Source organism: Lipotes vexillifer, unplaced genomic scaffold (assembly GCF_000442215.2).
Source record: "Lipotes vexillifer unplaced genomic scaffold, Lipotes_vexillifer_v1.1 scaffold1491, whole genome shotgun sequence".
In the NCBI taxonomy this organism is placed as follows: Eukaryota; Metazoa; Chordata; class Mammalia; order Artiodactyla; family Lipotidae; genus Lipotes; species Lipotes vexillifer.
Genome location: NW_006771679.1, coordinates 1003283 through 1022877, shown reverse-complemented (window position 1 = coordinate 1022877; position 19595 = coordinate 1003283). Strand labels below are relative to the sequence as shown.

The 19595-nt window shown below is 36.0% G+C and overlaps 1 protein-coding gene across 2 annotated transcripts in view; it reads left to right on the top strand.

Moving 5' to 3' along the window:
• Positions 1–19595, top strand: part of KLF12 (KLF transcription factor 12) — a 446968-nt gene that overhangs the window by 291529 nt on the left and 135844 nt on the right. For both annotated transcript variants that reach the window (XM_007447097.1, XM_007447098.1), the window contains one exon: positions 9965–10511. In XM_007447097.1, coding sequence (XP_007447159.1) covers positions 9965–10511 — 547 coding nt within the window. The remainder of the gene's footprint in view (positions 1–9964; positions 10512–19595) is intronic.

The window sequence follows — 19595 nt, the reverse complement described above, 5'->3', positions numbered from 1 at the left end:
ACTTTAAAAATGTTCCACATCGAAAAAATCTTTTAAAAAAAGAAAAAGTAGTAGATGCACTGTAGAAAGTATGGAAAACAGGAAAGAAGTCAAAAAGGAAACATGGATCACCCACAAATTCACCAAATGGAGAAGTTATTATTACCATTCTGGAGTATTTTTTCTAGCCTCTTTTTTTTATTATTTTCATGTATAAAAATATTTTGGTGGAACAAAGTTAAACTCATTTATTATAGGCAGTTTTATATCCTAAGGTTTTTAAACTTAACATTACATTGATAATAGTTCCCCATGCCACTGAGTATTGTTTCTCAAACTTGGCTCATCATTGTAGTCGCATGTGATGCTTTTTACACTATTGGTGCCTATACCGTATCCCAGACCTATTTCATCTCTGGCCTGTGTACCTTTAAAATGTTCCATGTATGATTCTGGTTCATAGTTAGGGTTAAAATCATTGTTCCGAATTTTATTTTGTTTTTATGACCACTTTGTTGTTTCTAACTTATTCCTGTAAATAAGGCAAAGTTAAATATTTGTGTATACATCTTTGTCAAAAATTCCAAATTGCCCTTTGTGTCTAAAGGCAAGTCCCTGCGTTAGGTTATGCCCTGTATCCCAGAAGGAAAGTTTTATAACCAACTTGAATATATAAACTTGTAGATAATTTAACTTTAATAGTTATTATATTTTAATATACTAATTAGTTGCACAAAAAATTCAAAATCTCATTTTATGTAAAATGTACTTATTTGCATAAAATTGAAATGGTTGATACATATGTCATCTCCCTTCACAGTGCCAGCAGTTGAAATTATGAGGTCATTTCACAGGAATCATGACTAAATCTGTGTTAACATTCCTTGACGTTTTTTTTTTTTAAGCATATTCTCTGGTGATTTCTAAAAGTCAACACTGGTGTTGACTGAGAATTTGCTTTTCAAAATAGCATTTTGTTTTCCAAAATAGAATGATTAGGGATAGACTTTGAATAGACTTATTTACATATATATGGAGAGGGGAGAGAGGGAAGAAGAGAGAGAGGGAGATGGCAGTGCCCTAGATTCTTTTTTCAAAAAAATTTTATTGGAGTATAGTTGATTTATAATGTCGTGGAAGTTTCAGCTGTACAGCATAGTAATTCAGTTATACATACACATATATTCATTCTTTTTTCAGATTCTTTTCCAATATAGGTTATTACACAATACTGAGTAGAGTCCCCTGTGCTATACAATAGGTCCTGGTTGGTTAATCTGTTTTAGAGGTAGCAGTGTGTGTATGTTAATCCCCAAATCCTAATTTATCCCTCCCCACCTTTCTCCTTCGGTAACCATAAGTTTTGCTTTTGAAATCTGTGAGTCTATTTCTGTTTTGTAAATAAGTTCATTTATATCATTCTTAAAAATGTTATTAGTTGTTTTAAGGTATTTTGAGACACAGCTCACCAGCATTCCTGAAAGTGTGTATCCATTTACACTGCTGTCCTGCAGCATAATAAAGTGTCTGTTTTACTACAAGCTTGTCAGCATTACTAGTATCATTTTTAAAATCTTTATTTCTTAGAATTCTGTGTCCCAGCCAGGAGGAATACTGAGCTATTTCCCCTGTCACTGTAAATCATAGCTGGTTAGCAGGAGTCTTGTCTGGCTGGCAAGTCCTCTTTTTCAATCAGATCAGTTGTCCTCAGTCTGCCTTCCTGTTCCTGCCTTTGTCTTTCCTGAGGCTCTAGCCTGCCCCTTCTCCCCTTTTGCTCAGACGCTCATCTCAATGGGTAAAATCAACAGGGGCTCGATTTGTACAGTTAATTCTACACCTAAACGTATTAATCACGTACGCCTATGTGTGCCTTGTGGCAGTTGCACCTTAACAGGGGACCACTTTAAAAAACTTTTAGACAGTTTCACCCTCTAAGATCCTTAGAAAGACCTGCATGCATCTATACCCCATTTACCGGGAAGCCAAAAGATGAAGCTCAAAGAGTTGGTTTGGATGAGGGCATTTTGCTGATTTGTAGGGGGCTGGGATGGAATTAAATCCACTGCTTGTGAACAAGTTCTGGAGCATTTGAACACTGTTGCTTTTCTACTTCTGCCACATTCCCATGGTAGCTCCCTCTGATTCCAGGGGTAGGTGAGAAAAGGTGGATTTCTCTCAACTTTGCTACTTGTCTTGTTTGGGCTTGGTTGTTGATCTCTCTTTAAAGGCATTTTCTATGAGTAGAGAAGCGTATACAGGCTTCTCTGGACTACTTGCTTGCTTTAAATATCCAAAAAGTAAAACCTACATTTTGCAAATATACCTCCCTTTACATAAAAAGATTGCATTATTGCTTTATATGTTTGTAATATGTTAGGGTTTCCAGTTGTATCATTTGGGTATCTCAGCCTCTCTGAGGTCATCTTCTAGTCTCTGAAATTTGATGTATTCCAGTACTATGAAAAATATCATTATAAAAATAACTATGGTGAACATTTTGTGAAATCAAAAGCACAGTCCATCTGGTAGCAGACAAGATTAATCTGTTTGAGAATGGTAAACATTATTGCATATTTTAAAATATGTAACTAGCACAGAACATTTGCCTCAGGCGCTTGACTAAGACTGTGGCTTAGGGTGAAGATTCAAATGAACTTTTTAATCCCTAAAAGTCTGTAAGACATGTTCCTCTCACGTATAGTGAAACTTTAATATCTTACATCAGTCACTGAATAATAATACCAATTTAAAACCAAAAGAAGTAAAAATTTAACCATGATGTAGTCAAGATAAGTCTATAACAGTTACCTCTTTTTAAAAAAATTTGCAAGTGTTATGGTAATAGTTTTGGTTTATGAATTTTGCAAAGAATTATAAACAAAATAAAAGATAAAATTGAATCTTATCAGTAGCATTAATATTACATTCAAGTTAATTTAAAATCATTAGGGGACTTTACTTTTTTAGTAGAGATTTACACTTTCAGAATAACTTGGCAGATTGTACTTAAGAATTACATATACCCACCCTACCCCCCCTTTCACAGTCTCCCCTATTATTAAAGTCTTGCATTAGTGTAATACTTTGTTAGATTTAATGATTTAATGAACCTATATTGATACATTATTGTTTAGTATCGTCCATAGTTTACATTAAGGTTAATTCTTTGTGTTGTACACTTCTGTGGTTTTTGATAAATGCATAGTGACATGTAACCACCATTGCAGTAACATACAGAAGAATTTCACTGCCCTAAAAATCCCCTGTGCTTCTCTTTTTCATCCCTCCCCTCCCTTCCCCCAAGCCCCTGGCAACCACTGATCTTTTTACTGTCTCTGTAGTTTTGCCTTTTCCAAAATGTCATATAGTTGGATTCATAAAATTTATTTTTAAGACATATTTGTATGCTTTTGTGAAGTTCAGTTTGACAGTAATTATAAGAAAATAGGAACAAAACTACCTTCTTATACTTCCTTTTTGGACATGTATTGTTGTGACACTATTTCGTTATCTCATTTGACCAGATAAATGGGATTTAAGTGGCTTAATATCTTGAGCACAAATATTCTCATCTAACAAATGCGTTTCAGTCTTCAATGATTATGTTATGTGGTAGAACACGATATTAATTTACATGTAACACATTATATTCATGTTCAAACAAGTTTGTTAGTCTTTTCGTTGGTTAGGAATGTGTACTATTAATTTTTTTTTTTTTTTTTTTGGCGGTACGCGGGCTTCTCACTGCCGTGGCCTCTCCCGTTGCGGAGCACAGGCTCCGGACGCGCAGGCTCAGTGGCCGTGGCTCACGGGCCCAGCTGCTCCGCGGCATGTGGGATCCTTCCGGACCGGGGCACGAACCCGTGTACCCTGCATCGGCAGGTGGACTCTCAACCACTGCGCCACCAGGGGAGCCCTGCTATTAATTTTTTAAATGCACAAATAGAAATGCCTCTGTCCTCTACCACCCTATAGGAGAATCCTCCCCACCTCAGGTATGACCCTAACTTTACAACACGTAAGTGCCAAACCAGAATTTCAGATGTGCAGTCAACTGTTAACATAAATTCTGATTGCTTTGGGTAAATAATATGATTCATGAAAGCCCTGGGAAATAAATAGGTCATGGAAAAATGTAATAAGTAGGAAATAAGGAAAATTTAGGATAAGTTTAAATGCCTGTATTGAATCCTTTTAGAAGGCTGGCATTTTCAATTTGAATGTGAAAGCATAAAAACATAAATGTAAAGCACAAAGAGTCCATTATGTTATGCATATGTTCTGAATTTTCTTAAGGAATCAATCATTTCTTAAACCAGCACTTGAGAGATTGAGGTAAAGCAGTTGAATTTAATATTCATTGAAAATCTCCCTTTTTAACTCATTCAGTACTTTTGAAACCAAGTTCCAGATTGTAAACGTAGGATATTTCTACTTGTTGCCTTTTATTCTCTCATCCGTACTTTTAGAAAAATTACAAGTTGTTTTTCCTTTTTTGAGTATACTTTGCTTTAATTTTTTCTTGGTCAGGTTTACAGATTCACACTTTTATAGCAGCTGTAGTTAAGAGTTTGCTCTTAACATGAAGAATAAAGAAGAAAAATCACTAGGCTTGAAAGGAAGGTGAACGATGACCATCAGGGCCCATGCGAGACAAATTTTGAAAAATTTGTCTTTGAAAAAAAGGCCTTCCTTTTTAGTAAAATAACGCAGTAGAGAGGAAAGCGAACAGATTGATGTTTGGTGCCTTTCACACTTCGAGCAAAAATGACCTGTCAGAGTGGAGCAGGTTGCTTGCTTGAACCATGGTGCTCATATTTTTAAATTTTCATTTACTAATGTGGAAAACGAAGACATGTACCTATTGTGCATTTCATGTACAAAGAGGAATTCTACTCTTTAAATAAAGTGTATTTGCATTTAAAATAATGCAGTATAACACAAGCTCAATGATAACAGGATATGGAGTCATAGTTTATTCCCTTTTTTACAGGAAGTGCACAGTAAGTTTCTTTAAGCACCTCCCGTAGAAAGTGCACATTCAACTACTCACCAAGTCAGTGAAACTTACACAAACTAAATTTCTACCTAGACACAAGAAACAAATAAAGCTCTACTATTTCATCTCATGATAAGACTGTTGAAGAACAGCCAACATCCCAAAACAATTATTTTAATATATTTATGTATTGTCATAATGGATACAAACTGAACTATGGATTGATAGGCGATATTTATATAGTGGAATTAACAAATCAGACCAGTCAATTAAAATGTATTCTGTCAACTATCACATGCTCATCCTGTGGGCCAATCTAATTAAGCTAAGAAAAAAATAGAGAAAAATAATTTGAATAATGTCAAATGACTCTTGTGCATTTTAAGAGAGGATGTGTTTTGTTTAAAATTTTATGTGGAACCTGAAAATGCTTATTACAATATTTCCACATGTTCAGCTTACTTTTGTAACATATAATCTGTTTGGTTGTTTAGCAAACACTGCCCCTGTACAGTGGCTGTATTATGCCATCCTGCCTCAGAATATATCTTATGCTGAGTTCATGGAGCTATAGTACTAGATCAGGTTCTGTTTGGAATTTTAATTCTGAAAGGGGAAGCTCATTTACTTCTGTCCCACAATTCTCAGTATTACTTAAAAGCACTTAATTTCCTAAATTCAATCTTTACAACAGTTGTGTGAGTTTGGAATTAATATTACTCTTTTATAGGTGGATAAACGCAGACCTAGAGAATTTTCATGATGATACCATGACTGTACAGCTAATAAGTAACAGGGCAGGTCATGAATTCAAGTCTTTTGTGTCCAAATCAAATTTTCTGTCTCTGATAACCACATAACAGGCTATAAAGTGCGGATTCTTATAACTGTGGAGCCATGAGCTTTGTAACAGTAGGCAAGTCACTCTACAGTCTTCTAAACGCTGCCATGAAATGATTTCTCAAAAAACTTTTATAAAGTTGGAAAGATAAAATTAAACATAATCTTTTTATGCTTTCAATGCTGCTTGCTGGCCTGCTGGCTCCCTGGCTGGCTGGACGAATAGACGAATGGAGAGATGGAAGGATGGATAGATAGTTAGGCACATCCTTTTTGTGTGTGTGTTTGTGTGTGCACGTGTGTATATGCATAAATATTATGTTCTCTGACAATCCCTGATGCCATTAAAGATGAAACAGCTTATAAATCTTGGATAACATTTAGCAGAATATTACCCAAGTGGTCCTCAACCAAACATAAGAGTCTCTGGAGGGCTTTCCAAAGATGAGGTGGTGTGCATATATATTTTTTCTCCTTTTAAGATTACCAGGTGATCAAAATACATGACAAGCCTTAAAAACCCATATTCACTTGAGGACTGTAATAAGATTCAGCTGATGGCAATGGCTGACTTTAGGAAACACATCAGGTGCTCTGAGTACTCACACAGAGAAAGTTTTAGATACATTTTTGCGTTTATTCGACAAAATGCCTAAAGCTGAAGTTACATTTTAAAACGTTTATTCAGGAAAAAGATGATCTCATTAGAACAGCTCACACGTAATCCCCAGATCACTGAAGGGAATATGTTCACTAGAATATTGTGCATCATATTTTGTTGAGTGGATTATTTTGAATCAAATGGGCCTTCAGACTTTTGAAGAAATATTATTATGCAGCAGTATAATCCTGTTTATCTTTAGGTTTTTCACACACCTTTTTTTAATGAAGTATATTGTTACGTTTACCTTGTCAGACTTCTGTGTGTGTTTATGCATTTATTTCTTAAGGTATGTATGAAAGGCTGAAAAATTACTTTATTGTAGACCCCCTCCAAGAAATATTATATCATCTCTTGGAAAATGAAATTAATTACTCTCATTCTCTTTGACAAAAATGCGGCGTACCCTTCAATCTTCACTTCCTTAGAAGGAATTCTGTTTCTGTTGATAATATTAAATATAGTTTAAGTGTTTGATCATCTTTTCCACCCCAGGGTCATCAACAGCAAAAATTCAGCTAAAGTCACTGCTCCCAGGCAAAAATCTTGATCGGCTTTTATTTAAAACAAACAAACAACAAAACAACAGCAATGCTTAGCGGATGCTGCTGTGAGTCGTCCATCAATGTTGTATCAAGAATTGAGTAGTTAGTGACCAAGGGCAGAATTTTAGTATGAAATCCTTTCTTTGTTCCTTTTTACAAAATTTTCTTGTCCTAATTGTGCATAAAACTTTTCTTTGTGATATCTGGTCTTTTCAGTGTCCCTGCCTCTTAGAGGCTGTTTCCTGGTAACATAGCCAGATCTTTTCTCACTTTCTCAAATCTGTGTAGTCCTTTTATTTAATTTCTAACTGCTATAAGTGCTGCTTGTTTGGTGTTTTCCTGTGGTTTCCCCAGCTTTCCTTCTGTCTCTTGGCTGCTCTCCCATTGCTACACGTTTATGGATTCATATCTCGGAACCAGTGTGTTTCCATTTTCCACTGACCAAAAGCCAAGAAATGAATTCTAATAATGATTTCAGGATCAAGCCTTTCAGGTCTTTTCTTTTTCCTAAAAGGAGGAGGAAACGTATACCTCAACTGTTTGGGAAACATATTTATGCAGTATTGCTGGTCTTATGTGTACGTATGTGCAGCTTGAAGCTGGAATTATGGATGGTTTACTGGCCACATTATCACAGTAGAAGTGATTGGTATGGGCTATGAGAATATATTACGTCAACACTGTAAACGGATGAATGGTATGATCAGGGTTTTGTCCTCCTTAGACTGATGAAGCATTGCCTTTGGATATGCTGGTTGCATTTCAACTGCTACGTGTGAAATAGGAACCAGCATGTGCCTCTGTGATGTTTACACTTATAAATTTATGCATAACATGTCTAACGCTCCCAAATAAGATATGTCTGTTGTCCAGAGGTTTGGTTGATTCTTCCTAATTTTTATGAGCATTTTCTGTATTTTGGTTTGAGCTCACGCAAAAGCTATGTAGTTCTCAAGTATTTGAAAGCACCTAGGGGCTCTTAGTATTGGGTCTTCCTAGCTTTCTGGTATATACAGCAGAATTACAAGAGGAGTGCTCTTCCTCTATTGTTGTAAAACAGCTTAAGGAGTAAAATTTTTTTTCGTGAGGGATTAAGCAGATACCTACAAAGTATGGGCTCGTGTTCATAATCTACAGAAGTCTTAAGCAGTTTACAAATCTCAGTGAAGCTTGATGCCTCAGAAGCCATCGATTTACAGATAAGCTCCATGTTTACCTCCTGTATTGTCGTAGTCTACAAAAGCACTCTCATTTACTTTATGAAATGTTTCTACAATGATGAATTGCACCTCAGCCTCTGGTTTATAAACCTATGTTAGAACCTTGTGTCTAAGTGTAATTAGGAAGAAAAAAATTCGTGATGGAAATAGTCACTATTTCCAAAATTAGAATTTTGGAGAGAAATTAATCAAGGCTATATTTGAAAGCAAACTATATTTGATAATTTGTGCTTAATGACATATTTTATAATTTTAATGACAAACCAACTGGGATATTTTATGAAAGCAGCCTCAACAAAGAATTTCTATATGGGTATGACATACTAATAAGAAACATCCTACATTGTTCTACAGAGAAATTAAATGATAATACTGTGTACAAATTGAAATAGTGTTCTAGTTAGAAGAGTAGGTAATGCTAATAGCTTTTTATAAAAGTTGCTCTGTTTATGGTGTTTCTTTTGTTTCTTAATATCTGAGAATATTTAAATTCTTATTTCTCAACTTCAGCACATGAAATGAAATCTTGTCATTTAGAATTTTATGCAGTAAATATTTTGGATGCTTCATTTTGATATTTTCTAATTCTTTTCTTTTGGTGGGTAAGTAACCATGTTAGCTTAGAAGCAAAAAAAAAAAAAAAAAAAAACCAATAAAACATCAACCCATTTTCCTGTTTATTGATCTGGTACCATTGTTTAGCTTATTTTCTTTCTTTTCTCATTGTTGCTAAATAAAATGCCCTTGCACTATTGTATTTCCTGAATGGAGCTATAATTTATATTCTATAAAGAAAGATTTGAAGAAGCATGTTTTGTTCCTTTAAGCGTATGCTCAAGCTTTGAGGGGACTAGCAAACCAAAATCTTTTATTAAACAAAGAATGAACTGAACCAATTTAATATAATTTTAGGCATTGTCGTTCTCATACCATAGTGAAGCTGAAAAAAAAAGGTTTGGGTCTTCATATAATAGAACAATAATGTCTACGTTAGCCTGGTCAAATTAGATATAACCAAAAATCATCTTTTGTAGTCTAACTCTCTGTTAAGGCTAGACGGACACCTGCTAATTTGGGGGCCAATTTAGGCCTTGGAAGTAGACATTTAGTAACTATTTCTTGAATTATGAGTGAATAGGTATAAAAATAAATTTTATTCATGCTCAGTAATAACATACTGGGCCCATTAGTCTGGGTGGAATCTTGGATTCTTTATTATTATTTATTATTAAATTTTGCTCATTAAAACTTGAAAGCATGAATACAAACTTGGACAAAATTATTATCATTATCTTAAATTACACAGCACAAGCATAGGCAACTTAAGATTTACAGAATAAGCTTTTCCTAAAATTATTTCCTAAAAATACCTGTTGTAGTATTTCTGTATATTATTTTGAGAAAAACTTTTTCATTGCTATGAGCTCAGTTATAATCCAGTTATTAGAAATGGCTTGTATTCAATAATTTAGCAAACGGTTGTGGGAGGTTGGAGAATTTTATGCCCTGTTTTAGTGTATTTCCCTGGATTTTGACAATGATGTCTGTCGCCCTCCCAGTCGTCTTACTCTGTTGTGCTTTTGTACTCTCCACTTTAATTATGACGACTGTCCGAGCGGTTCTTCAGATATTTGGAGAGCAAATTAATGTTCTGTAGCAATAAGCGAAAAATTTAAAAACATTCAAGTCATCAATCATACCTCTATTTTTCTCCCCACAGTCTCCAAACGTCCACAACTACCCCGATATGGAAGCTGTTCCCCTGTTGCTAAATAATGTGAAAGGGGAACCCCCGGAGGACCCGTTATGCGTAGATCACTTCCAGACACAAACTGAGCCAGTGGACTTGTCCATCAACAAAGCCAGGACATCCCCCACAGCCGTTTCCTCCTCCCCCGTTTCCATGACAGCGTCCGCCTCCTCCCCTTCTTCAACTTCAACCTCTTCGTCGTCTTCTAGTCGTCCAGCCTCATCCCCAACTGTTATAACATCAGTATCTTCAGCATCATCTTCGTCAACGGTATTAACTCCAGGGCCCCTTGTTGCCTCTGCCTCTGGTGTGGGAGGCCAGCAGTTTTTGCACATTATCCATCCCGTTCCGCCTTCAAGTCCCATGAATTTACAGTCTAACAAACTGAGTCACGTTCACCGCATCCCCGTGGTGGTCCAGTCGGTGCCTGTTGTCTACACAGCTGTGCGGTCACCTGGAAATGTGAACAACACTATTGTCGTACCACTTTTGGAGGATGGGAGAAGCCATGGCAAAGGTAAGAGACACAAGCAAGCCTTGATTTATTTCAGCAGTAACTCTTCATTTATTCAGTGAGTGGACCCTAAGTCGTAGGCAAACACACTACATCCAAGGAAGTTCTGTGCAGAACGACACAGGAGCCAGCTGATCCACTGCTGAGTAGAGCACAGTTTAGTAGAAACTAATATTTATATAGGTATATGCTTCAGTATTACTTAGTCCATATTTCTATATATCAAGTCATTTAATGTCAGAATTCAGATACCTAAATTTGCAAAATATTTTTACCTTCAAGTGCTCAAATAGAAAGTTCAGTCTACAGTCAGCGTAACTGCTTGTGAGATGTAAATGTGTAAATCCCTGTCAGCGTAACTGCTTGTGAGATGTAAATGTGTAAATCCCTTGTAGAGGTTAACCACTGTGAAATTTTTACAATGGATGTTTCAGGATGTTTCTTCTTTCAGTTGTTCAGACTGAACAACTTACTTGTCTGGCAATAATATAAAATTCCATGAAGTTCCAGTGGTTGGAACCTGATCATTCACTTTTGAGTAACTTGTAAATTAAGTTGCCATTAAAGTAATTCTAAAGTTAGGTGTTTGGCTACAAATGTGTTATGTAGCTTGAGTTCTTATCTTCATACAAGTCTAAGTTTTTACTTTAAGTAGCAGGAAGCCTCCATAGGATAGAAATAATTCAAAATGCAGTATTAATATTTCCTTCTGGGGATTAGAAGGCAGAAAGATAACTTTTGTTACATGACTGTATGTAATAATACCAAGTTACCTATATGTGATAGTTAGCTGATCATGAAGTTATTTTTCTTCTTCTAAGTTCTTTTTGTTTCATTTTTAAATAGAAGGAATTGTAATAATATCATGGTGTTGATTTTTCTTCCCTTTCTATGAATCTAAAAAAATAAGCCACCCTTCTATAGAGATGTAAAATGCCTATAATCATCAACACATGTGTGTGTATTTTGTCTTCAGGGCCTAGAAATGATGATGGATTAAGAGTTAGATTGCATTACTTTTTGCTTTGATACCATATTACTTCCGAGGCCCATAATTAAAATATGATGGGTGAATACATAAAACACTGCCTTCGTGTAAAATACTAGTAAACATAGTTGTTTTGGTTCTTGTATAAGGTAGGATTCAGTGCATAGGAATAACATTTGGTCGTGAACTTGGAGAAATTTTTGCAAACGTACATTACAAAATTGTGCATTCATCTTTTGCAAGTTACTATTTTATCTGCAGTGAGTTTCTTCATAGCACATGACAAGTTTCATCTTCCCAGTTTTACCACCTGAAAAATCTTGTGCTTTACAGCAGTCAGAGGTTTAAACTGCAAACTTGAGATCCAGATGCTCTGCTTACCTGACAACCTATTTTTTTCTTTTTTTTGCTGCTTTTATGGGCAAAGGCCAGGAAGTAGTCCCACCACCATCTTTGTGAGCAGGTAGAAGGAAAAGAGGAAGAAGTGAGTCTTTACATAGATTTTTCTTGAGTCGAACCTTCTTTGATATTACTAATACTTCTGATCCAAATGAGCTAATTCATTCAAATAATAATAACGTAACTAAAGGCCACATTAGGTATTTATTTTCTTTTATAATTTTCAGATGTGCTTTAAATTTTTTAAGAATTAGGAATTAACGACTAGAAAAATTATAACCTTGTGTATTACATTATATATGTGTATATGTGTACACCACAGAACCCAGTCTTTTTGCAATAACACTTAAGAAAAATATTGCTTTTATTGTGAAGGTGATCGATAAGGATTTTAACACTGTTCATGACCTGTTTTTACAATTTCCATGCTCTAACGAAGGAAACAAAAGAGATATCTCTTTTATTTGCCACTATTTGATGGGAGAGATTACTTTTATTTAAAGTTAACTGCCAAAATTTAATTTTCTGGAAAATTTATCTTTGCAGAAGAACTGTGTTAAGTAAGACTCATGCTGTAATTTGTTCTCTACATGAGTATATTTGTTAGTTTCACGCAGTGTTTTCTATTCAGTAGTTTCCTCATATCAAGAGTAAACATTTATATAACCGTAAACACACTAAACTATAATGTGGATGTTAACAGCATGAGATTTGGGATCAAGGTTGTATGGGTTAGAATCCTAGTTCCCTCACTTCCAGCTGTGGACTGGGCAATAACTGGGCAAGGTTATTTAATTTCACTAATCTTCATTTTCTTCAGTGATAAAGTGGGAATAAAAGTATATATCTTTGAAGATTATTGGGAAGATAAAGTAAGAGCTTAAGTGTAAATGTCTAGCACTGATCAACTATCAATAAATGTTTGCAGTTATTTATCATTATTATATCCCCCCCCCAAAAAAAATACCTGAAGCAATAATGTTCAGAAATTTTTTCTCTGTCTTACAAAAACAGAAAGTTGGAGGAAAAAAGACTTATTGAATTTAAAAGTGAAAAACTGTTTCCAAGAAGTTGGTATAGAAATGCTTCTCAAAGTTGTTACAGCAAATTATAAGGGATGAGAGTTTAGGATGAGAAATTGTCTGGAAAATCCCATACTTTCTATGTTTATTAGTTTATATTAAGTTTTTATAATCCCCACGTTCTACAAATATTGCTACAGCATTTTATAAGATTTTTTTATTGTTTAATTGATTAATTAGATGATGGTAAGATTCTCTAATGGAGGAGGCCTGCCTACCTCACAGAATGAATAAAGGAGAGGGCATTTCAGTGATTCCTCACGTCTTTATTTTGCACATATGCACTGGGCACTGGGCCAGCAATGAAATGGCTGGGTGTTAAAGGGAGCCCTATTTCCATTCTCAAATAGGACTTGTATATCTGGTATGGATGAGCAAAAGAAAATACAATAGGGGAGTTGGTTTTTCAAAATGCTACTAATAAAAATACAAAACTAACTCTTATAAATGTAGGTGATTGTACTAGCTAATTACCTTTAAAGTTGGTATAACATATCTGGTCTGTGGTAGAGAAATAGATTACCTTACATCACACTACACAAGGGACTGTGAATGAATACATCTGTATCTAAAATACCATGAATTGAGTCATTTGTCCATTATTGAGTATCTCTTATGGATCAGGCATTTTATTGGCACCAGAGACATAGTGTTGAGCAAAACAGATGCTGTTTCTATCTGAGTGCATGTAGTCTACTGGGAGATTTTGACATCAAACAGAAAAATCTTACCATTAACTGATAACTGTGGACAGAGTTGGGTTAAAATGTAGACCAGCCATGGATGTGCCTAGGACAAAGAGTTTAATTATAACTGCAGAGAGAGAAAGTTGTATATGACAAAAGTATTTTCATACAGGGTGTTATATGTGGTTGGAAAAAATGTTTTTGCTGTTATGCTCAGAAGCGGGTGTTGCGGGGCTTGGGAGTGTGGTGGGCTGGAACTTCCGCACAGTATGCTTGGATGTGAAAGAGCATTCTAATGAGGAAAGGACTCCAGCCTATCCAGTATTTATGGAATATGGTCTAAAGGAATGGCAAGTCGTCAGCTAGCCCAGGGCACCAACAGGTCTCAGTTGGGTCTTGAATGTAATCTGTGATATGAAGGAAAATGGCATGATGTTCTGGAAGGCACAGTAAGCACAGTGTAGACTAGAGCCATCAGAGGGATGCTGTCAGAGAAGTTCTCCAGAGGAAGACGTTTTTCTGCTTGATACAGGACAAAGTAGCAGTTAGCTCCTCGAAGTGATAGTGCTGAGGGGTAGAAGGCTCTTCACGGAACCTGAGACCTGTTATTTATAAACAAGACCCTAAAGGGATTATTTGACCTTGTAAAGGAATTTCAGTTCAGCCTGGGGAAGTTTTTCGTAGATTTCCCAGGAGATTTTCATTAGTTTTTACAGATATTTAGCAGCAGGAAGCATAGAAGGTCAAAAAACAAATCACAAGCAAAGTGATTGGTTTGTTACTGCCTTGATGGAAAAGTAGTTTATGGTTCATGGTCTAAAGGAATGGCAAGTCGTCAGCTAGCCCAGGGCACCAACAGGTCTCAGTTGGGTCTTGAATGTAATCTGTGATATGAAGGAAAATGGCATGATGTTCTGGAAGGCACAGTAAGCACAGTGTAGACTAGAGCCATCAGAGGGATGCTGTCAGAGAAGTTCTCCAGAGGAAGACGTTTTTCTGCTTGATACAGGACAAAGTAGCAGTTAGCTCCTCGAAGTGATAGTGCTGAGGGGTAGAAGGCTCTTCACGGAACCTGAGACCTGTTATTTATAAACAAGACCCTAAAGGGATTATTTGACCTTGTAAAGGAATTTCAGTTCAGCCTGGGGAAGTTTTTCGTAGATTTCCCAGGAGATTTTCATTAGTTTTTACAGATATTTAGCAGCAGGAAGCATAGAAGGTCAAAAAACAAATCACAAGCAAAGTGATTGGTTTGTTACTGCCTTGATGGAAAAGTAGGCACTTTTATGGTTCTCTTTTCCTTCCTTCCTTTTGATCCACTATTAAGGTGAGGGAAAGAGTGTTTAAGAGAATGCAAGTGAAGAGAACGTTTCACGGAGGGACTCATCAAATGTATCAAAAGCTTCTAAGGGGCCAAATAAAATAAGGACTAAGAATGGAGCATTTCCGGAGGATGGAGTTTACTGGTGACACTGTCAGTGGAGTGGTGGGGACAAAGGGCGGACTGAAATGAGTTCATTTTCAGATGGGAGGTGAGACAGGGGTGACAAAGTCTAGACAACTCTTTGGAGTAGTTTTGCTGGAAGGGTTTTGGAGAAATGGCATGATAGCTGGAGAGGCATTTACGCTCTCAAGGGAGGAATTTTAAAAGAGGCAGAAAGTATAGCATATTTGCATTCTGTCAAGAATAATCGAGTAGACAGTTGAAAATGGGTAATTCTAGAGAGAGAAGAATTACAGAAGCAAAATTGTTAATTGCACATTAGTTGCTTATATAATTTTGTGGAAGTAACCTGCATCTTGCAGTAATTAACCCAAATTCTAAAGTCAATTTATTAGATTGACACAAATTTTAGGGAAAAAGGTACATAATGGAAAAGGAAAGAAAATGCAAAAAACAGCAGATAATGATCTAGGATTGACAATGAAAAGCAAACAGAAGTTCAGCAAAATGTGGGTTCCACTGAGAATTATAAAAACGATACCAGCATTAATATGAATATAAGATCAAACATTTCTCATTCACCACATACTGGAATGTACAGAATAATTAAAAGAAAAAGGTAACCCCCAAATAATTTGTTGTTTAAAGACATTTTTATAATTGAATATTAATAGATGTTACATTTCAGAAACACAGAACACTTAAAGAGCAAGGCCGTACCATCCAGCTAAAGAGCTAAAAAAAAAAAATGGATTTACTTTCTCCCTCCCATATGTGAGCTAGTCCTTTCTCCATGTAGCTAAAGGAACAGGTAATATCACCTTGATGCCCAGGAATGAGGCTCGAGCAAAGGTGTGATTGACCGGTGGCTTTGAAACAGCCAGAACTGAAAAGCCAGCTGGGTATTTCACTGTTGCCCAATTTTCTTCCCTGTCCACTATTGCATCCTTCTTTACTACGTTATATAGATGATCTGTTGGTCTGTCTTCTCCCCCTTTCCCCATATTGTCTTCTCCTTAGCCACCCAAACCCACCGGATGTCCCCGTGACTGTAAAAAAGGAGATTGCCCTGCAGAAAAAGCTCAGCTCGTTTCCTATGCAGCCACATTCTTCTTCCTGAAAATGCAACCCTGGCTGCCCAGCCTACCAGAAGTTTTACAAAACATATTTCTTGAATCAAGACTTTTTATTATAATGGTGTCATACTTGAAAAATAACTCATTATGGGTCGTAAGTGCATTATTCCTGACCATATATTTATAGGATAAAATCCTTGAGTTTAAAGTACTTTTTCCCCCAGATGTCTGACTAGAGCATGTTGTTACTGCTGTTAAGAAACCAGCAGCCATTTGAGCATGTCATTTCTTTTGTCATCTCCTTTAATAAAAGCGTGTTGTTTTTCTATTATTTTTAGATGAAGTGAGGAATCCAAAACTATACCTTTTTCCCATAGCACTGGTTCAGGAATTTCAAAGGGCCATGGCTGTGAGCAAATCTGAAATACTCAAACCCCATTTCTTCCTATAGGCTTTTGCTTTTCTCAGCAGCCCACAGAAAGAAGCCACAAGTGTATTTTTAGTCCTAGGCCATTTATACTTGTGAAGGGAAATCTGGTGGTCACTGCAGTGATTGCTGCAGAGCTGGTTGGAGGTTGTGACTGTAGCTCCTGACCGTCTAATGCAACTGGAGTTTTGCTCCCATGAAACTCTGCATTTCAGATCTCTTTGTGTCGCCAGTTTTCTTCTGCTGTCAGCTTTCCCAACGTTGATGTTTGTGGTATCTTATTTCGGGTCCAGGTTCATTTTGTCACAGACTTGCTTCTCCTGTCTACCTTACACATGACTGTCCTCTTTTAGTTCGCCATTCAGTGGATTACTGGTGTCGTCTGTCCATAGGACCAGAATAGTCCAGGGCGGCTGACTTATGCTCATGTATATGGTTGTCTTGGCTTCTTGAGTGATTGAACTACCACAGCTTCCTTTGGTAAATGTATTCTTCTACTTATGCTTAATTAAGTATGAAAACTACTAGATAGAGATTCCTATTTTAAATATGACTTTAATGTCTATTGACAAACCATCTAGTTACTCAAGCTTTTATTGTTAATTTTTTAATGTTGCTTATTGGGAAGTAGGACTGGATAGTTGCTGACTTTGGGCTTATTATTCTTGAATTTAGACTTTGATAGAACTTGAGTGTTTTATTACTGTCATTATAAGACAGGAACATGTCAAATAGAAAGGCAACCAATATTTATGAAAAACTGAATTTTAAATAGGAGGTCAGAATATTTTATATAGATACGTTGGTCATTTGTTGTTTGTTTTTACCTGACTTTCAACAAGGAGTAGAAACTTATCTGTATTTTTTCACTTCTGGGCACCCATAGGAAGTTGAATGGATTCCATCCAAAAAATGGCTTCTTATGTTCTTGTTTATCTGAAATACCCACAATCTGTCGACTCCTCTGTTTTATCTGGCATAGACTGGGTTGGGTCTAAAATTTGATGGTAATAACTGTCTTGAGAGAGGAGACAGAAATTGTATGTACCGTTCTAAGAGAATTAGCAGAAGAGAGAAAACTGTAAATGTAAACTGTAAAATGTCAAGGAATGAGTTTGGCTTTTACCCCGCACAGTTAAATAGTAAATAAAATTACAAAGGGGAAAAAGAAGAGAAAAAAGTATGGCCTGCAGAGGGGATCCACATTAAGAGAGAGGTGACACTTCATTCAGAGAGAGATATTATGTAAGGAAGCAAAGATAACAGGCAGGAGACAAACCCATTCAACAGATAAAGTAGCTAAAGCAAGGGGTTACCAAAGTGGAATTTGTGTCCATTCTATTATAAAGTGATACCTAGCACACCATTTTAATTTGTTAGGTCAAGTGCCTCCTATGATAAAGTGGTCTAATTTATATTTAAATAGATAGATGCTTAAATGTGATATATTACTAGTATTTAGTCTAAGGTTAGTCTCTATATTCATTTTTCACCACACCTGAAAAGTTTTCTCTGATAATATTTAACACACTGAACATTAACATACTGGATCTTGAAATATAATATCTTTCCTTTCCTCTATAGTTTCCTTTTTTAAGAACAAGTTTTTTCTCTCCTGAAGTCATGTTCTATTTAAATATAAAGCTTCTAATTTCAAATAGTACAGGTGCTGTTATGCTGCAAGGAAATTCTTATTTTACATATCAGATTACAGATATTTATAGGATTCTTTTGATGATGTTTGGACTTACATACTCATTGCAGGAAACCTTTGGGTATTGGATGGATATATCTATATATGGAGAGATATAGATATCTATCCTTGTCTGGATATATCTATATAGATATAGTTATTTTTTGCAAATGGGCATTTTACCTAGTGACTCTTAAGACCTGGAAAGAACAAATGAAAGAAGGAAGAATATAAGATCCAAAAGGGAAACTTGGTCTTAGAATCCTTGCCAGCACTGTTTTAAATTGGCTTTTTAATTATTTATAACCCTCTGGCTGTGGTTTCTGTCTCCCGATTTTTTCTCACTCCCTCAACAATAATTCTTTTTCTATTCCAAGCTCTGTTCCTATTTTCTCAGCCCCTTCTCTCTGCCCGTTCTCCATTGTTAATGGAGAATTTGATTAACTGTTCTTCCACTTTTGTGTTCTTTAGAAAAGAACAAATTGATATTTGTCTTTCTGTCTAATAAATAAAAGAAGAGCTACCAATTTACAGAGTTACCATTACGTACTCCATCTTTCCTCCAGCCACCTTCATGTGGGGGAAATGCTACTTTGATCATTGGCCAGTTGTATTGTGTTTTTCATGACCAGGCGTCTTCACCATCGTTTTTCTTCATTTTATCAACAAATGTTTTATGGACCAGTTATATGGCCAGAAATGTCACTATGGCGATTTTTAAAATAACTTCTCTCAAAAGCCTGCTTTTTAGTGTACAATACACTAAAATGATCCTGTTCACACTGTGAGTCGTTTTCCTGTTGATGAATCTTGAAATCAGTTTATTAGCTTATAATCAGCATTTTAAAGAAATTAAATAGGATGGAATTGATTAAGAAATATGAGGGTATCACCCAAATAAGTATTATATCATGAACCTTTTACTTCCATACATGCAAATGCAGTACTGTGTGTGTCTGTATACTGTCTGTGTACTGAGTCATGTTGAAATATGTATTTCTTACTGTAGTTCCTGTCTCAGAAGTTTGAACGACACTACATGGAGTTCCGTCACCCTTAATTCAGATTTTTTTCCCTCTTCCTTTCTCTTTTTTTCCATCTCCCTCTCGAATACCCTTCTTGATTCCACCTTCTTTTCTCTACCCTCTCACTCTCCCATCTCCCCTCCCTTTCTGTCTTCTTTCTTCTCCCAGGCGTCCGTCTCCATCTCCCTCTACCCTTCACCATTCTACCTTTTCTTGAAGCTTGATTCTTCTTTCTCTTCTACATGTAACCAAATCACCTGTCCCAGA